This window comes from Mercenaria mercenaria, chromosome 8, assembly GCF_021730395.1.
Source record: "Mercenaria mercenaria strain notata chromosome 8, MADL_Memer_1, whole genome shotgun sequence".
NCBI lineage: Eukaryota > Metazoa > Mollusca > Bivalvia > Venerida > Veneridae > Mercenaria > Mercenaria mercenaria.
Genome location: NC_069368.1, coordinates 51,254,772 through 51,276,163, shown reverse-complemented (window position 1 = coordinate 51,276,163; position 21,392 = coordinate 51,254,772). Strand labels below are relative to the sequence as shown.

At 35.4% G+C, this 21,392-nt stretch overlaps 1 protein-coding gene across 1 annotated transcript; it reads right to left on the bottom strand.

Moving 5' to 3' along the window:
- Positions 1 to 5,174: 5,174 nt before the first annotated feature.
- On the bottom strand, positions 5,175 to 6,296 carry LOC123565350 (lysocardiolipin acyltransferase 1-like). The gene has a single exon (XM_045359216.2). It carries the CDS (start codon positions 6,294 to 6,296, stop codon positions 5,175 to 5,177), a length of 1,122 nt encoding a protein of 373 aa, XP_045215151.2.
- Positions 6,297 to 21,392: the final 15,096 nt, after the last annotated feature.

Below are 21,392 nucleotides of genomic sequence, written 5' to 3'. Positions count from 1 at the left end.
TATGGTCAGCAGGGTAACATGAGGTACGGTAATTTAATATCATCTCGGATTGTACTAGACTGATAATTTTAACATCATTCCTCAGTGAAAATATCTAAAATAGACTGGCCTTTGTCTCAAGAAATGGAACTAGACAAAAAAGGGGAAATGTAGAAACATATTTATAATCAGTCTTTAGTCTAGTAATATATTTGCTATGCTAAATAAATATTTTAATGAAGTATGTATACGCTTATAGTGCTATTCGATATTTTTACGTAGCTACAAATTTACATACGGCTGACAGAAAATCAGGATGAACCGAAAAACATTCTGATTTAAATTAAATTCGCTTTTCTGACAGTCCAATCATTGTATTCCAATAGGGTTTTAATCTTCTATTGCTGGTCATAGAAACGTTTATATCAGTCTATCTCTCTGATCATTACAATGTTCTTTGAACGAACTGTCTTGATATGAAAAAATAATAAGAAATATAATCAAACAAAACATTCTAGAAAATGACTTTCAACAAAAGATAGACTTTGTAATATTGTAATATTATGATGAATGACTGAGAAAGTAATTGTTTAATGTTTTATCTTCAGTCAATGACACGCCCCCGGATCCAGGGCCGGACCGAAGGGGCTACCCCCCTTTTATACCTATATTTCAAAAAAATCCAGGGAGAGAGCCCCCTGATATCAAGAGGGGAGTAACCCCTCCATTACCTAAACATTTATACCTAAAAATGCACCAGAGATCACCATTTTTTACCCGTATTTTGAAAATTTCCAGGGAAGAGATCTCCCTGACCCTCCTAACATGGGCAGACGTCTCCGCTCCCGTACCTACCCGTTGTCGGCGCTATGCGCCTCGGCGGTGACGTCTTCGTTCTGGACTGGTGACACCCCCCCCCCCCATCCCAGTCAAATATTTCTGGACCCGGGCCTGAATGAATCAGATTTATGCAGAAACATCATGTTAACACATTTTGTACAAATGCACACACCAAATTTCAATGCCTTCAACTATCCGGCTTTAAGTCCGTTATCTGTATCAGAAGGTTACGGAGTCTACTATTAAATCAATGTTATAGTATGTAATCATAACGTAGTCAGCGCAGTGCTGACATTTCTTATTTGTACGTTTTAATTGATTAAATATGTGTTAGGTATATTGGCACAAAATTCAAAAAAAAAATCAACAAAAAGGGTATACTATATAAAATGAATTCTGCATGCATTATGTGCTCTGACACGGTAAAGAACTAAAACCATGCGGTGCTGCTGTTATTTTCTGGTTTAGCGAGTGCAAATCATTTTCTATTAAAAATATGTTACTTTTAGTGTTACCACCGAAACTTGACAGGATGTTAATAAAGTTATGTTATGTTATGTTGTGTTGTGTTGTGTTGTGTTAGGCTAGGCTAGGCTAGGCTAGGCTAGGCTAGGCTAGGCTAGGCTATGCTACGCTACGTTATGTTATGTTAATAATACCATGTTTCAGTTGGTAATCCATCATTAAAAGATTATAATAATGTTATACAAAGTGATTCGCTCTAATTTTCATGTACCGATCATGCGGCCACGACAAGTACGAATAACAAAGTCAGTGGACAAGCAGCCACAAGGACTAGGGAACCATACAGCCGAACACATGAAGCCACAAGAAAAATGAAGAAAAAAAGTCGCCGAACAAGTAGCAACAAGGACCAGCGAACCATGCTGTAACCGAACATGCAGCCACAAGAAAAAGAGAACAAAGTAATTAGACAAGCAGTCAAGAGGCCCAGGGAATCGTGTCACCGAACATGCAGCCACGGAGCAAAGGGAACCATGTAACCAGAAAAATTAGCCATGAAAATCAGGAAACCATGTTACCGAACATACAGAAAAATCGTTCAATCAGACATGCAGCCACGATTTAGAAGTAACCACGCATATAGTCAAGTGGCATATGGCATAATGTAACAGGACATGCAACTTTCAGGAAAGGAAAACCATCTAAACGGACAATTTAGCAACGAAGAATAGGAAACGGACATTATGCTGGCATGTAGCCATGAGGCATAGATAACCAAGTAATAGGACATGCAGCCACAGGGAATATAAAACCCGGTAACCGGACATGCAGCAAGGAGGAACAAGGGGCCTTGAAAATCGGCCATATATCCATATCCATTAGAAACGCACAACCATGCAACCGCATATGCAGCCACCTGGGCATGTGATCATGAGTAATAGGGAGACGTGTAATAGTACGAGCAGCCACAATGAATTATTTAACTGGACATACATGAAAACTCTTAACTTCTCCGATTGTCGTTCCATGCGCATAATTATAGGTTATCTAGTTGTTACATAATCATACATATCATAAATATTACATTTCGTAATTCGTGATTATCATCGTTTATATTTAGGCCACTAACGTCAACTGTAACCGAAATGCCGTTGACCTTATATGAACAAAATTTGGTTAAGTATAAATAAGAATACGCAATATTACTTAACAAAAGTCGCAGAAAACGGGCTACAGCGACCGAGTTGTATTAAAAGGTCATTTAATCCCTCATCGCACGAAACCCAGCAAGAGAAATAATGTAACGCCGGTGGTTGAATCCAGGTTCCTGCTCGTGCATGAATAACTTATGCCCGAAAGGGGCACCAGGGGCCTGTCTGTGTCATTTAAAGCAAAACCCAATAATGACATAATGTTATATGATATAAATATAGCGCGCGCGCACACACGCATGCATGAACGTGCTAGTACATATATATATATACTCTGCGACCTCGTCAAGCGAAAACGTTTAAATGTCCTGGTGCGAAGCGAAAACTCGAATTAGAGGGACTGCATGGCAAAATCTTGCTTAAATTAAGATTTTAGAACCCAAACGGCGGTGTCGCGCAGCAAAAGCTGGACGTAAACAGAATACTTATCTTTTCTCTCCACGAATTCAACAGTATCTCGCCTTTCTGCCTAGTGGCCCCGTAAATTAGCGTGTTTTCGTCCCGCGACCTTCTGTTTAGTGAGTTTCGCCCCGCGTTCCCACCTCTTTTTTCATAAATCTCGACTATCGCCCCCGCGATTTAAACGTCTTAAATTTTGTTATTCCTATGGTATTCCGGATAACCCCATAGAGCCCAAACACCACGACATTAAAATAGTCTAATATTAAGTGGCGGGAGCGCGCTGCGAAATCACAATTATTATAGAGGTCGCAGAAAAGAACGCGAATTAGCGTCTTTTTGCGAATTAGTGTCTTTTTTTGCTCCGCGAACTTGGAATAGTGTAGGGAAACGAATATTTTTCTTAGTATAACCTCTGCAAAATCGCGAGATATTGGTTGGTACCCGACTCTGATAGGGCGAGAGTATCAACGTCAGGGATTCTGGCTATGCTGTATTTAATTGTATATTACAAGCGATCATATGCATAAGTCAGTTTAGGATTTAGTAAGGATGTTAATGAAAATTTTAAAAAAATCCCTGGAAAACAAGAAAAAAAAATTATATATTATATTCTATGTCCCGTGGTACATATGTACTTTGTAATGCGACCTGGATAGTTGACATATAATGATTAGTCCTATTAAATGAGATAACATTATAGAACAATTTGATTAGGCCAACAGTTATCTGCATCCTTTTTAATTTACCTTTATTATTAGTAGTAGTATTATCATTATTATTATTATCGTTTTTATTATTTTTATAATTTTCAAACTAATTTTAACGCTAGTATGGATGGATGGTTACAGAAAAAAACACCTCCTTAGATAGCGGCTACTGCGCATCTCTTTGTGCTAATGAATCGTTAGAAAGAGGACAGGCAAAAGTCGAGATTAAAGACGGTAGGGTGCAGGGCGAAAACTTGCAAAACAGCGTGGGTGCGGGACGAACACACGCTGATTACCGGAAGTGCGTCCGAAAGTCGAAACCTAAGAGACATAATGACGGGGTCTCTGAGCGAACTATTTTCGTCTAGTTTTCGCCATGTTCGCTGCCCCACCTCACTAATCATCGAGTTTTCGAGCTCGACTCCACATTTTAAACGAGGTTATTATTGCGTAGGGCGTGCGGCGAAGTTCCAGATTCGTGAAATAAAAATGAGGGGGGGGGGGGGGGGGGGGGGGTGCGGGGAGCACTGGAACCAGACCAGAAAGAAATTGCCGTTCCACATGTTATACCCTACCTCTGAGAACCATTATATTAAACGACAAAATACCTTCTACGCGCAATTCGGCAATTGGATACAATTGATAATTTGTCTTCCATCATATACCAAATACATTTTCTCAAAGTTCCTTATTGCAGAAAGACTGCGAGTATTTTATGTTTTCGTCACGTTTTAGAAAAACTTGGATAAACTTCCCTGTTGAACTTCTGATCCGAACTTTCTTGAAGTTTGTGACGGAAATAATAAAAGTACAGAATACTGGTTACTGTTGGTGTTTGATAACCGTGATGTTTTATGACCCCAACACTTAAGCTCTGATCTACACATAAATACTTACTTCACAATATTGAAGTGGCCTTTGTATTCATCACAGCTGATTAACAGTTATTGTTACACGATCTATATGTTGTGTACAAACAACATAGAACAAATATAGAGGATAGTTGTTTAATATCACTAGAAGCTGGCGTAATCACGAGAGAAACTGTAAGAATATGATAATCGGTGAAAAATTCTGTTAAACAAGCATTTTTGTATTATTTCTGGTTTTAACTATGTTGCACCAATTTAATAGTTTCTTGCCATTGAAATTGACTGCTTCACTGTGAAAATACCAGATGCACTTCTCTATGATATATATAACAAATTGAAAAACATGTAACCTAATATATATATATAGGAAAAAAGATGTGGAGAAAGATGCTCAAGTCTTTACATTTTAATATTGTCTATAAACATTTAAAAATCAATAAAAACAAAGAAATAAATAACCGGTTTCACCCGTTCAACGCGGGAGATCTATTTATTTATTTATAGTATACAGAAAACATTACGTAGAATGATTTTGTCAAATTAATTCAATGTAACATTTCAACAGTAATACAGATACATTCGACTACAAGAGTAAACGAAGCCGACCCAATTAAAGAAAGCAAAGTATAAAAGCAATTTGATAAATATCTCTAAATTCCCTTATAACAATGTTGTAGACATTAGACCAGAACGTCCAACTATATGTTGCTGAACAGTGTATCAAACCCTACACAAGTGCTCAGAAGTATACACATCATAAATGTTGTCCCATATACCATACGAAAACCGTACGAAAACATTAAATAATATAACGTAAAAACAATAAGTAATGCCCAGAATAAAATTGCACCGACCAAATACAATTTTGTGTCCCTTTCTATTTCGATATTTTGTTCTTTTGTGTATCCGTTACTGTCGCTGTATTCCTTGTTTTCATAGAAACACCTCAAGAATTCTTCTTTCTCCTGCCAGCGGTCCTCCAACCATCTGATCAACTTCGGCTCATTTTCGGTCGGCACTTGATCTAAGTCATAGCAATGTATGGTGAAGACAACTTCTCGCGGTATTTTCCCCGTGACGAGCTCTGTCTCATTCTGCAGCATGGTGCGAGGGTAAGACACAGTGGCATCTACAATCTGATCAAGGTTGTTGTACTCTTTCATGTTATTAACAACTGAAGTGAACCCTAGCGTCCTAGGATGAAGTACATATTCATAGTCCTCTAGTTCATTCTTCTTTGCGTAATCTCTGCTCTTCTGGCGACTCATTCCCCTGAAATCCGTACCTTCTGGAAAGAACAGTAGCTGAGGTGGTAAAGAATTCTGTTTGAACTTTTTCAAGGTAATGTCTACACGGTTTTTGTCAATTTGCCATTTCCTCTTCAGGAACAGAAACTGGGTTGCTTGCATTGCCCACCCTGCCCCAGGCACGTGCCGAATCTCGTCCTTGAGAGCTATTTTAAACCGTCTCAGAGATCCGTATCTCGCCTGTACAGAGAAATATAATAACCAGTCTAGCCGTGTCCGGTGATTCATGATGATTAAAGAACATCTGTTTTTACTAAGTTTTCTAACGTCCCCTTGAATCACGATTTTCACACCATAAATAAGTTCATATATGCCAACAGCGAAGGCAAACCAAAAGCTGGTAAGCGTATCAAAGATCCACTGGGCAGACGGGAGCCCAAACAAGAAACCCGGTAAATACAATACACTGAGTAAGATAAATCCACTCTGGGAGGTAAACCACAACGTTGACACGAACAAAATACCTCCCATCCAACGCCTGCACTTCCTCAGAGTAGGTGTCCACTGTTCCATGGTGTGAGTTAAGATGTTAGTTGAGAGTATATTGCATTGTTTAAGCGTATAACAACTCTCTAGTCATGTATATATGCATGTTATAACAAACAAAATTACATTGATGATTTCGCATTCAGTATTGTCTATTGACTTATGTCGCGTTAATGAATCATATAAACTTAATCACAATATATAGGAGTGAATGATGTTATCATATTTAATTCAAGTTATTTTATCAACATTATCTGACACATCAGTTAACGGATTATAACACATTTTCACCGGGGTTACATGGACCTGATATTTTTACATAATTGAGCCGCACCATGAGAAAACCAACATAGTGCAATTGCGACCAGCATCCGCGCAGTCTGGTCAGGATCCATGCTGTTCGCTTTCAAAGCCTATTGCAAGAGAAACCGTTAGCGAACAGCATGGATCCTGACCAGAATGCGCGGAGGCGCAGGCTGGTCTGGATCCATGCTGGTAGGAAACGCACTATGTTGGTTTTCTCATGGTGCGGCTCATATATCGAATAACAAAAAGGCAAAAAGTCATAGCGGAGATGCTGCTGTCTGGTGAATAAATAAAGAAGTCATTATGTAATAGTATGAACTTAATTCAAACTAATCGTAACAGTATTATATGGTTCCGAATTAAATGTGTTATAGAGACTTGCAATTCTTATGATAAGAAGTCAAACGATTGTTGTCTGTGTAGCTAAAAGTACAGACTGCTATAGGCATTACTCATTTTAGATATTTGAGTAGTTAACTGTATCGAAGTATGCTGCATGAAAAAGAAAAAATAATTAAAAGATCATTTTTGTACAAAGTTATCTGAGCCAAAACAAAAGGGGATCCTGGTTCACATACTTATATTAACCTTTAGCCTGCTGTCGGCAAGTGATTCCTCCGTGCAGTCTGATCATGGTCTGCACTGTCCGCTATTCAGTCAGTAAATTTTTAGTGAACACCCCTTCAAATAGTAAATGGTACTGCCCAAATTGAATGATGGATTTGTCATGCATTTTAGAAACTTAGCAGGGTAAAGGTTAAGGAAAATGAAGACAGCTCCAAAAATCTTTATTGTGTGCCTAGATGAGCAGATACTTAAACCTTCTGCAAACTGTGCACTCGATTCCATGTCCGAATAAGGTAACGTTTTAGCTCTAAACGCGTACACGGTTGGTTGCAAAATGTTTTAATCCTAAAAAAGGCACCAACTGCCACAAGAAAGTCACCATTTTGTGACTTTTCATTTCAGGTAACTGTCACGACTTAACGAATGTCCAGTTGTTGTAAAGTTTATTTTCAACTAGCCTCAAAATAATATTAATTAACTTAAATTCTTCAGAAAGTCGAAGAAAAACCGAAACTTATGATATAAACAGAAATTCCCAAGACAAAATTCAGAGTAAAGTTGATAGATACAGAACACGCACACACACACTTGCACGCACGTACGCAAACGCATTCACTTCGTAGAGACCCATCACAAGAAAGTATTTACATAAATTCGATACTGAATCTAAACATGAAATAGAAATTCAATGCAGAGGAGACTGAAATCTATAAATAAAGGTCCTATGTATGATTTCATCGTTAATATCAGATTTTTTTCATTGATTCAAAAAAAAAGATATAACACTTAATATCGTTTTTCCAAGCTTAGAATTTGATGTAAACATCATTTGATATAATGGTTGAACCGATTTTATTATATTGCTAAGAAATATGGGGAAAATGTGACACATTAAATTCACACGAATTGCTGTAAAATGATTCTATTGCTCAACACCAGACTATAGGGTATTGAATTTATATTGGATAGAATGATATCTCTTGTATTAACTGTGCAAATAGAGGATGCTGAAATGTTGATTAAATGACGTTATGAATGCCAAATGTTTAAATATGTATCAAATATTTTCTATGCAATGTAATGATACTGATTTTTCAAAATTTCCTAAATGGTCACATCATGTCAACAATCCAGTCCAAAAGGATTTGTAATGTAAAAAAAAAATCCCTTCTTTACACTTAATTCAACAAACCATCGCAGGCAAATCTCTGTGAGGTAACTAAAACTACAAATCAATATAATTTCTTTATTCACAAGCATGTATCACATATAACAGTTTCAAAAAGAAAGATAAAACAGTATATTTTGCAGCTCTTAACTGTTTGTGTGTTTAATGAAAGTATTGATGTTTTCAAATATCTCACACATTTGTATTAATATTGTGGATCCATTCTTCACGAATCTTACGCAAATTGTTTCATCTTATTATGTAAGTTATTCATCGACTTTCCGCTTTAATTACGTCTCGCAGGATAAGTGTTCGAATTCTTGAAAATGTGTACATTCTTCTTTAATGGGCTAAGTGACTGAAGAAAAAAGAATTGAGAATGTGTGGCACGGACGCATTGTGCCGAGAAAAGCACTCGTTTTCCTGTTTTCGGCTCTTTTGCCCTTATTAAAATCTAGTCATAGCATCTATGCCGTCTAAACAGCTGATCGCTGATACACACTAAAAATTTATGTTGGTTAAGGGGACGCATACTTTGAAATTAGAAAAAAGTGGGTGTGGTATGATAAAATTTACCTGCAAAAAAGTACAAGGTTTTGGTACATGAAATGGATACTGTTTCAACTGTTATAAGTACACAAAGGATTGCTCACAAAAATAAAAATGAGAAAACTGAAACAAGAAAGTTATTGTTGAATTACATAAGACTTATTGTGTACATTCAAAGTCAACAATTAAGACTTTTTGGTGCGAAAATAATAGTGCTTCACCTTGTCCAAACATTTATCAGTGTCCTACAGATTCTAATTTAAAGAAAGAATGTGAAATATGGTCACTGTCTTGCTTTTCATTTCGCATATGTAAGCTAAAACACATTATTTAGTTTGTTTACAAAGTAGTGCATAAGAAAAGATACGGTGGTCAAGGAATGCCACATTCCAAAACTAAAAGAATATATTCCCCTTAATACATTAAACATTTATCGTTACAGAAGTCTAGTGGCTTACAATAAGGGCCTAGAAATGTTGCCATTATTAATTTTTAACTTGGTATTCATGAACTACAATGCACTTAAATATCAAAACACATTCAACAAACTTTTGAAAATGTATTGTCTTAAAAATCCCTAAAATAAGGTATGAAATTTGGTTGAGAGGCCCAATCAATGTGTATATGTGCAAAAGTAGCATTCTAATCTTGTTCACAAAAGTTACTAATACACAGCAGGCATGTCAATGATCAAAACTGGACGAAAACTGGACGAATATACAGTTATCCTCACTTTAATGTCATTTATAATTTGTCCTTAAATTCTCCACCATACTTTTCATAACTCTGTTTGCACGAGTTGCACGAGAATGCTGTCATTCACGTAAAAAGATGGGGTCAAATAAGTTGTAAATGCAATATCATCTAAACGTAATTAATGGATTATGCAGTTCAAGATAAACTTTATCTCATAACGTAACGAACATGTATAATGTTGTAACAACAACTTTACTTACACTGATTTAAGTAGCAGTCGGTTTATAAGTGACTTTATTGATTCATTTTGTGTTTTGTTATTGTTGTCAAAAAGTATAACGGAATTGCCTCACAACTGAAGCGGAAACCAGTTTGATGCGCAAAGTAGTCCAATGTAAGTAATATTTTTTGACAAATGTCCACAGAAATTAATGATTTTCTAATATTAAAGACGAATATCTGAATAGGATTCATTATTTGATATGAAATTATAATCATCGACATGTTTTTTTTTTTAAATCGTACACGTGCTGACACCTAAGTTGTCTCCCGTTTTTTATCAGAGTTACCTTTCGTCCGGCGCAGTAATACATTTGCAGTGAATCGCCGAGAAGTCGTGGGAAAATTAAAAACCATGTAAATAAACTAAAATTAACCACCTTTTCAAGATGAATTTCAAGTGATCGCCATTATGCATTTAACCCGCCTGTCCTGTGTAGCATTTTAGATATCTGTCCTAAGGTATTCATTGTGTAGAATGTCATGTTATGCCCTTGCAATGCTAATCCCACTCTGATTTTTTTTGTTTACATTTTTATCAATGAGAAATATGGCGTCCATCCCGAGCTGAAATGACGCGGCGTTAAATTTTTACATGTTTAAGCAAACCTGGTGTGTTAGAAAGAAAATCTCATCCCTTCAACATTATTTGGAACACTGTTATTGTAAAAAAACCTGTTTTTTCCTTATACAAAAGCTTAATATTTTGTGTTGAATGTACTTTCACAAAGACCTCTGTTTTCCTATTACATTCATAGTACCACATCCTTATCCACAAAATACTGAATATTACAGGTGTCCATCAGTATTATATCAGTTTAGGAATATGTTTTTTATTTTCCCACCATCGATTTCTTGAATATGCACCCCTTCCGTATTTCTGTATGAACTGTGAATGTAGCAATATGCGTCCCCTTAAAGCTAAAATGATATTGTTCGCAATGCCTGCTTTTCACTTCGTGTCCTTTGGGGGAAAATGCATTTCCGAAATCAATAAGATGAATCGGGTATCTAAATTACGACTTTGCTTAGTTAACTAAAATCCGTTGGGACTGTATCGCTTTTTCAATCTGCTGCGAATGTTCATTACAAGCCATTTTCTTTAAATATATTTGAAAAGAAGGATTCAATTGAAGGATTTAATCAAGACATGTACGGTCAGAGAGTATTACCTACCATACATATTTTGATTAACATTAGAGATCGCCGCCTTTCTATTAATTTATGGCTTAACTAGTAATTAAGTAATTGATATTTAGGTCTACAGAGGTTCAACCTTTAAAACAAATTACTTTAGCTTTAAGGCTATTGATAACGGCGCGAAAGTACTTTCGTAAATTGAAAGTTCGTTTACACGAAAAACTTATGAAACCAGGTCCTTTGAGGCAAACCTAGAGTATAAGCATAATTCTGTGTAACAGATATCATAATGTATGTTCGCTGTTTGAGAATTAAGATATACCTGCGTACTTACATCTTTTCACAAAAATATACGCGAATCCGTTTTCTAGAATCATAATTTGCTGACGAAACGAGGTAAGTGGCTTCTATTTTACCTTTTTTCAAGATTGATTTCACATTTGTCTTTAATGTTGTGCAGTTTCTTGGGTAAAAATAGTTTTATATCAAAATGAAAGATGTCTAAGAATATCTAAATTTTTAGCTCGACTATTCATAGAATAGTAGAGCTATTGGACTCGCCAATGCGTCGGCGTCCGCGTCCGCGTCCGCGTCCGCGTCGGCGCTGGCGTCCCAATTTGGTTAAGGTTTTGTATGTAAGCTGGTATCTCAGTAACCACTTGTGGGAAGGATTGAAACTTCACACACTTATTCACTGTGATAAACTGACTTACATTGCACAGGTTCCATAACTCTATTTTGCTTTTTTACAAAATTATGCTCCTTTTTCGACTTAGAAATTTTTGGTTAAGGTTTTGTATGTAAGCTGGTATCTCAGCATTCACTAATGGGAATGGATTGAAACTTCACACACTTATTCACTGTGATAAACTGACTTACACTGCACAGGTTTCATAACTCTATTTTGCTTTTTTACAAAAGTATGCCCCTTTTTCGACTTAGAAATTTTTGGTTAAGGTTTTGTATGCAAGCTGGTATTTCAGTACTCACTAATGGGAATGGATTGAAACTTCACACACTTGTTCACTGTCATAATCTGACATGCACAAAGCAGGTCCTATAACTCTATTTGAGCCGTGCCATGAGAAAACCAACATAGTGGGTTTGCGACCTGCATGGATCCAGACCAGCCTGCGCATCCGCGCAGTCTGGTCAGGCTCCATGCTGTTCGCTTTTAAAGCCTATTGGAATTGGAGAAACTGTTAGCGAACAGCATGGAGCCTGACCAGACTGCGCGGATGCGCAGGCTGGTCTGGATCCATGCTGGTCGCAAACCCACTATGTTGGTTTTCTCATGGCACGGCTCATTTGTTTGGGTTTTTTTTTTCAAAATTATGTCCCCTTTTCGACTTAGCCGTTTTGGTTAAGTTTTTGTATGTAAGCTGGTATCTCAGTATCCACTAGTGGGAAAGGATTGAAACTTCCCACACTTGTTCACTGTTATGATCTGACGTGCAGTGCAAAGGGTCAATAACTCTACTTCACATTTTACAAAATAAAATTATGCCCCTTTTTCAACTTCGAAGTTTTTGGTTAAATTCTTATATATAAGCTGGTATCTCGGTACCCACTAATGGGAATGGATTGAAACTTCACACACCTGTCCACTGTCATGACCTGATAAGCACTATGCAGGTTTCATAACCCTGTTTTGCTTTTATACTAAATTATGCACCTTTTTCGACTTTTGTATTCTTTCAATTGACAAGGCTGTTGAATAGTCGAGCGTTGCTGTCCTCCGACAGCTCTTGTTATACAATCAAATAACGCGCTGTTTATATGTTGCAATCGCACTTTCTGATTGTTGTCTCCGTTCTGTGTATACAGTAAAGAGAAATGGCCGGTACAAGTCAAATCAGTCCCACCGATTTACAGCAGTTCCTGTCCACCTCAAAATCTAAAGGACCGGTCACATGGGACGATGCTACATGGATACTAACCAGCTCGTTTATCATTTTCACAATGCAATCAGGTGAGAATTTTCTTTTTTATTTGCTTTATATTATTTTGATGTAAAAAAACTTATATGTCTGCTTTCTATGAAGTTTATAGCACCAGCTCGAGTTCATTTTTAAAATAAAAAGAATCATTCCGGCAGAAGATAAAATTCGGCAATAGAAAAATATCTTTGGACATGCCGATATGAATTTTTACCAGCGAATTCTGGACAAGGAAATCTTTGAAGTCATAAACCGAACAGTTGAACTAAAATAATAAATGTACTTCTGAAGATAACATCTTTATTTTCTGAAGGTTTATACATACTAAGTGTACAAACGCAAATATCATACAACGTATTTCCAGTAATTCAAGGCATTCAGTTAAATTTCACATACATTCATACATTTGCACAATCATACAGTCAATTTATAATCATATTTATACAAAAATACACACATCAGAACTATTCAAATGTTTCTTCGACACACACGTCTCGAATTATAGAAGTCTTAAAAGGCATAATATACAAAAACTTAAGTATAACGGTAACCATGTTTTAAAAGAAGTCTAGAATTTGATTATACAATCCCCGCATACGGGAATTTGAGGCTCTAGAATTTGATTATTACAATCCCCGCATACGGGAATTTGAGGCTGCAGAATTTGATTATCACAATGCCCGCATACGGGAATTTGAGGCTCTAGAATTTGATTATCACAATGCCCGCATACGGGAATTTGAGGCTCTAGAATTTGATTATCACAATGCCCGCCCGCATACGGGAATTTGAGGCTCTAGAATTTGATTATCACAATCCCCGCATACGGGAATTTGAGGCTCTAGAATTTGATTATCACAATCCCCGCATACGGGACATTAGGTTTTACATTAAAAATACATATGTAACAATACCTGCATGTATATAACAGAAAAAGTTGACATAATTTGTAACAACATAAGCTGGATAAGGTTATTCAAATGAGAACAAACATTCGGGCTTTAAAAATTCAAACCTTTGCGACATATTTCATGAAAATCTACCATACATTGCAAATATGGCGCAAAACTACCACGCGTCACAAAGATTAATTCACACCAATTAAGACGTGCAAAAAAAGAATGTCCCTCCCATGAAATAATATACATGTTTAGAATTGGATTATAAGATAATACAATTATTTTTATTATTGATACTAGTAACCGATTTGTTTAGCATTCACGCTCATTTGAAAACAAATAACATTAAATGCAACAAAAGTCTTGTTATTCCATATGTGTGCAGCTTTGTAACTAAACGTTTGTTTCAGGTAGTTCGTTTTAGGATTAACAAAAAATAGATCATTGTTTTCGGATGAACGCAGGCTGTATTGATAATGATTATGAGCAAAAGTTAGTAAATCTGGAAATGTATATAAGAAAATCTCCTTTTTTACATGTGTACACTAGTAACGAAATATGATATTTGCATATGTGTTTAAAAGATAGAAGTTTTGAATTTTTAATATATCATCAGATTCGATAGACTTTGATTTTATAATTATCTTTATATCACGTCTTTGCAAAGATGTAATTTTTTATCAGTGTCCGATTTATGACAAAGTCCCCAGACATTGCAACAATATATTGCAACAATATTCCATGGTTGACGTGATATATGCATTGTAATAAATAGTTTCATTTTGTATGTTAAGAAAAAAGCAATTCTTCTAAGTAATGCAATTTTTTATTAAGTTTATTGGCCACGGTACTTATATGAAATTGCCAAGACAGAGTTTCATCGATGTATACAAGTAGAACTTTCTGACACTTAACGTTTTCTATGACCGAACAATCTAAAATTAACTCGAGTTTTTTTAGTATGTTTTATTTTGACTCTAGATAGTGCTTAATACCACACATTTTGTTTATGTAGGATGACGTGACATTTATTTTACACCAATTATAGACATTACTCAAGCTATATTGGAGTTCAGACTAAATTTTTGTAATACTTTGGGTGGATTTGTGTAAGGCGGAGTCATCGGCATCAACTGCCAATGAAATCAGAATCAACAAAATTATCGCTATTGAATATAGTTTTACCTTGACTGTAGCAGCAATTTCTCAGAACTCCAAATGCTTTCCGATTCCAGATAGATTTTGGCTTATTAACGCGTAAAAATTTTTTGTCTGCTTTAGTATGTCAGTGCAATTTTCATTGTCAGTAGATCTATAGTAAAACTACTCTGAATGCATCCTCTGTTTGCTATTTTAGACTGTCAATATGTTCTGTTATTATCCGAAAATGATAGCTGAGACAACAGTAAAATTCTTGGCATATATGAACAATCCATAGTCTCATTTACCTGTTGTTATTTCATAGTCTCATTTACCTGTTGTTATTTCATAGTTGTTATTTCATAGTCTCATTTACCTGCTGTTATTTCACAGTCTCATTTACCTGTTGTTATTTCATAGTCTCATTTACCTGCTGTTATTTCATAGTCTCATTTACCTGCTGTTATTTCATACCTGTTATTTCATAGTCTCATTTACCTGCTGTTATTTCATAGTCTTATTTACCTGCTGTTATTTCATAACTGTTATTTCATAGTCTCATTTACCTGCTGTTATTTCATAGTCTCATTTACCTGTTGTTATTTCATAGTCTCATTTACCTGTTGTTATGGTCTATGTGGATCCACTTACAGTGACGTTTTTTAAGGAATAAAGGTTGTTTCTGTCCGTTTTAGACGGAAATAAATATAATTGGGGCTTCCTGCAAAACCATGAATCGCGATAATGATTCTTAAATGACTTGCGAGAAGTTTCCAATGTGATTTTATATCCGCCTAAACGAGCAAAAAAGCCAGTCGTTCTTGATATTAAACTTTTTTTACAGTTATATGCTACAAACATAAGTATTTTTCCTTCCCTGGATTCCAGAAATTCAAAATAAATGTCAGGTTATCGATCTTTTCAACATCGAAGTTGAACAGCAAAGAAGACCCGCCCATGTGGAATTGTAAGTCGCCGTCCGATAGAAATACAGTGTCTGATTTTTATTTAAGATATTTATAACCATGTCGATTCAGTTTTGATCTTTACCATAAGAAAATAATGTTCTTTTTGAAATTCTGGTGTCGGATTCTGAAAGTTTATTTTTCGAACGATGCCATTTTGTTAATTTCTTTCTATACAAAACACACAGAGAATGTAAATATTGATACACAAACGCATTGCAAGAAATCCTTGAAGTCTTGTACGAAGAGTCAGCCCTTTTTGAATAATTAATGTATGCTGTTGGCAAGGTTATTCAGCATTAGCAATTAATCAAAATACCTTTTGCAGACTTTCATGCTCTATATAGGACCCAAGTCCTCTAAATCACTATAGAAACACACTATTATGGAACCTCTTGTAATCTGAAATGTTAGGTTATCCTAATGACATGCTACCTATAGAGATAACCTGTATATCCTTGCTCATGATTATAATAATCGTGTTGTATACAGAATCAGTTGTAATGCTTTATAAAGTGTTCATTTTATGTCATGAAACATCCTGTGCAGTCTTGTCAAGTTGCTCCATGCTCCCTTTCACGGCCTGTCATCTCATGTTGATGAAATAGATGATGTCTGTGAAATACTTCTACTCCTGTTCGTCTACAAGTAGACTATGTTTCCTTCAAGTTTAGTCGATTGTGTTGAAAGCTTGAAACTTTTCTGACAACTTTCGAGTCTGCTTCATAGAAAAACTATTGTCTAATGCCATAGGAGAAGGTGTTGTGGTAGCGCTAGTTTGGTCCGAACTCAGAATCTCTAGGCTGAGCAGCCGGTATCTTAACCCTTTTCCTGTTGGGTTTCTTGTGAGTTTACGCCCGAAGGTTGAACAGACTGAGACAGTATTATATATATGTAATGTTTGTAACCTAGAGGTTTTGACATGTCCATTTGTAACCGAACTTAGGAAATGAACTTACTTATCAATTGTGGTGTAATTCTAATGGTAGGAATAATGTGTTAAGTAAGTAATCATGCCGAGCATCAAAGACACCGCATGTAAAATCATAATGCTGGTAAAAGATATATTTCATTAAAATACGTTTTGCTCAACATTTTTAAAGTTGAATATGTCTGTCAACAATATTCAAACTGCTAACAGCAAAACAAAAATGGCATCAATGTAATATGTGTACAATTCCTTAGCTATATTCTTCATAACTGATGTGTATAGTGCCTATGCTATTTAACATTATATTTGATTCACTACGTCATTTATTGAAGTAAATGCGCTATTTTGTAGATTTGTCTCCACAACTGCATGACTTGAATACGAGTGAATATTTTTGTTTGATTACCAAACATATCTTAATCATAAGTGGGAAGTCAGTTTAAACAAGAAATATCTTTAAAAATGATGGTCGGCGAATTGTAATAAGGAAAGAAGTTAATGAATTTTTCATCTAATATTCATCTTTCATCTAACATTTTTTTTCAAATTACAAAACTAAACACCGCACTTTAACAATTTAAATGGTTCTCTTTTAATTTTTCGCAAAGGTTTCGTAGGGTTGCAATTTTGTTTCGTTTATCCTTAGACGAATAATTACAGCAGTAGTTTGATGAAGATTCATGAAGCGGTTCATGAGAAGAGGTCATTAAACGTGTTTATATTTTTAGCTAAAATGGTCCCTATCCCCATTTGTAACAAAATAGCAGGAGACCTTACGATATTGTTACACATCGAGTTTGATAAAAAATACATTACATTTTAGTGGTTAATGCGAAGAAAGGCATATCTACTTTTAGCTATAGTGGTCCCTAATAGGGCCCAAGTTCCTATATAAATAAATTTGGAAGAGGACCTTATAATGATGCTCCAGACCAAGTATGAAAAAGATCCGCCAAGCTGTTCATGAGACGCTGTATAAAGGCATTTCTAGTTTTAGCTCTAGCAGCCCCTAAAAGGGGTTAAATGTCCCAGCTGAACAAAGTTGGCTGCGGGCCTAATAAAGATGCTACAAATCAAGTTTGATTAGAATACATGAGAAAAAGTCAATTAAAGGATTTTTTTATTTATTATTTTTATTTCTAAAATAGGCCAACTGATCCCGCTTTAACAAATGCATATTCGCTATTCATGAATCTTTGGACAATGACGTCACACCTATAAAAAAGTGAAGGTCAAGCAAAACATACAATTGTAATTATTTCAATATTTCTGTTTCATAAGCAAAGTTTGACCGTAGTCATATCACATAGCTAAACTGTATGCAGCGTACCTTCATTTCAATGTAATGAGATTCAGTCATTATATAGTATATATATAATAAAACAGATTTCAACTGAGTTCAATATTTGCATACCATACTAAAGAAAAATATTCATATATAATAAATCAGTTAAATAATTTATAACAAATATATCAAAGCAAACAAGTACTCATTTTAATATGCAATCTGAATAAGTCACAAAAGCAAGAAACCTTTTCATATACAGACGACAATTGTAACAAGGAAAATCTTTTAAAAAACACTTCTCTACATAAAAGACTCTTATCACACCCTTATTCATGTGATACGCAGACCGTATTCAGCTCTTTCTTTAATTTGATATATGTTGGTATTTGAACAGGTTTTTATCATATTTATTAAACTTACTTCAGTAGTGTCATTTTGAGATATATCAATATTCTTGCTAAATATACTGAGCCAAAGTTAGCTTTAAAACTGTGAACAGCGTCGTTTAGGATAAACGCTTTGTCTACATTTCACTCAGCGTAGCACAATCAACAGAGCGAAAGAAATTGACACTCTCGTCCAATCAGGAAGAGTGTGCATAAATCTTCCATTTTGATAAATCTTCTATAATGCGTTATCAAGTAGTTTGATTTGCAAACTGAAGTCACGTGGCATAGGTAACGAAAACGAATTTAGACGGCGTCGCCGAAAAAATGTTAAAAAAAAAAACACACAACTGAAACAAACCATTGGTGAAGCCTTGACAGGACTAAGTTTCATTTGGCATTTCATTATTTGCAAGAACATACTTAACTCATTCGTGTAAATATGATTTGAAACGAAGCAGTGATTCGTAAGTTATGCTCCAGTCATAGTGAAATATAAGACTTTGGCCTGAAATGGTACACCATACTATGCTAACATTTCATTTAAATGAAGTAATTTAAATTGTTATAACGTGACCATTTAATGATTTATGTTTAGTTACCACGGTTTTTGCACTTAATACTCTGAAAAGACTAAAGAAGATTACTCGAGTTCTTGCTTCTATTACATTATTAAGTAAGCTTATCATACAATAATCATTAGACACACTTTGCAACATTGCCCGCGAGCAACTAATAGAGGTAACGAGGTAATTCACAATTCTTTTATTAACAGCGCACGAATGAACTCCATATTACGTGTTGATAGCGATATCTATTGCGGATTTTAGCAGCGAAAGCTGTTAATGAAATTTTCATTAATTTCAATATCATTACGATTGAATAAAAAGTTTAATACGAATAGGTGAATATTCATCGAAAAAAATTCAGCATATTCATTTAAGTATATATGGCATTTTGAAAAATTAACTAGACCTCGACAACTGTGATGACGGAAAAAACTGGATATAAAAACAGCGCAGACATAACCTGGGACGATGCAACTTGGATTCTCTCATGTTCGTTCATGATATTTACGATGCAAACTGGTCAGTATTGCTTAAAATTTATTTTCTAAAATAGCTTCTCGGTGAATAAAATGTACAGTTTAGGTAGTAAAAAGCGCTTGATAAAACATGAAATATAACCTTTCAAATTTGGCCGCCAATTGTACTTATAGTGTGCGTATGAATATAATACCAATATCAGCTATCTTAACGTACTACAACACGGTCCATAAACACTGGGGATGGTTGAAGAAAGAACCAATGATACGTCCGAGGTCGAGCTAATAAGCACACAAAGTAAACAAAGAGGGTGTGTTGATTTTATACATTTTTAAAAAAAAAACTTTATTTCAATAAACGGCAATGTAGTTTCTCTAAAAATGATTCTGACATACAATCGAATTGCTGAGTTACTTAGAATTTTGAAAGTGGTGAAATATGATCGATTCAAAGCGGAAGTTAGCATTTGGCCACACATTCCACATATTACACAGACAATGTTCCGACTTTGTTAGAAAAGATTACTTTGTTACAAAATAAAATATTTCACTTGGTGACAGTTTTCTTTCGTCTGTACGCTTTTTTGACATAAGAGTGCAGTCAACGCAGTGGAGGTGGCGCTCAGAGTCGGGGCTGGAGCTAAACGCACATTTGATATTATTAGGATTTCGGAAATAACTAACAGTATTTTAAACTAATATAATCAACATGCAATCACTTAAATAGAACTGCGCTTCTCTTCTCAGTTAGAACATGTTATATCCATTGGAAACGAAAAAATATATATTCTGCTTTATGCAGATGACATTGTTTTGTTATCTGAAAATGAAGAAGACTTACAATTTATGTTGAATATCTTAAATAACTGGTGTATGTCGAATAGCATGGTTATTAACACATCCAAAAGTCAAATTGTTCACTTTAGAACACAGTCTGTCATCAGAACTTTCAGTTTCAGGTGTGGTGACCATAGGCTGGAAGTAGTGGATAAATACACATACCTTTGGTTACTGTTAAATGAACACTTGGATTATAGCATAACTGCCAAATGTGTGGCTCAGAGTTCCGGCGGAGCTCTGGGGCTGTTAATTGCTAAATGTAAATCTATCGGTGGTATGCCGTATGAAGTATTCAAGTTATGAATGTACTGTTTGGCCTATAATTTCATATGGTGCGGCTATATGGGGAACAAAGTCACATTCCTGCATTAATACTGTTGAATGCAGAGCAATGCGGTTGTTTTTTGACACTGCTCGATATACACCAAATAGTGGTTTTTATGGAGAATATGCATGGCTGCCACCACACGTGAAACAATGGAGGTCTGTTGCACACCAGTGACATAGAATTTGTAAATAGGAAAACCATAACAGAATCAACTATAAGATATTTAGTCATTTTGACAGTAAGAGTAATACCCGTTGTAAAAACTGGCAATTTGAGTTTAAGAACCATATGAATAAAACTGGATTGTCAGTACTGGTCGACAGAGATATTACTTCTTGAAATGTCCATTGCATCAGTTTATTCCAGAATGGAAAGATAATATTAACAGAGATGTTGGCACATCAGGACATGGGCGTAATAAGCTTAGGACATATAAACTGTTTAAACAAGATTATGTTACTGAAAATTATGTCAAATATCAAATACCTCTGAAACATAGATCAGCCCTTGCAAAGTTTAGATGTGGGGTAGCCCCAATTAGATTAGAGACTGGCAGATATGAAACTAGAAATAACTTGCTGTACAAATGAAAATGTTTATTTTATTAGCTCGACTTTCGGAAGAAAAAGTGGAGCTATTGCACTCGCCCCAGCGTC

What these genes read in the sequence shown, in the direction of transcription:
- LOC123565350 (XM_045359216.2), bottom strand. Translation starts at nt 6,296, where the DNA reads ATGGAACAGTGGACACCTACTCTGAGGAAGTGCAGGCGTTGGATGGGA.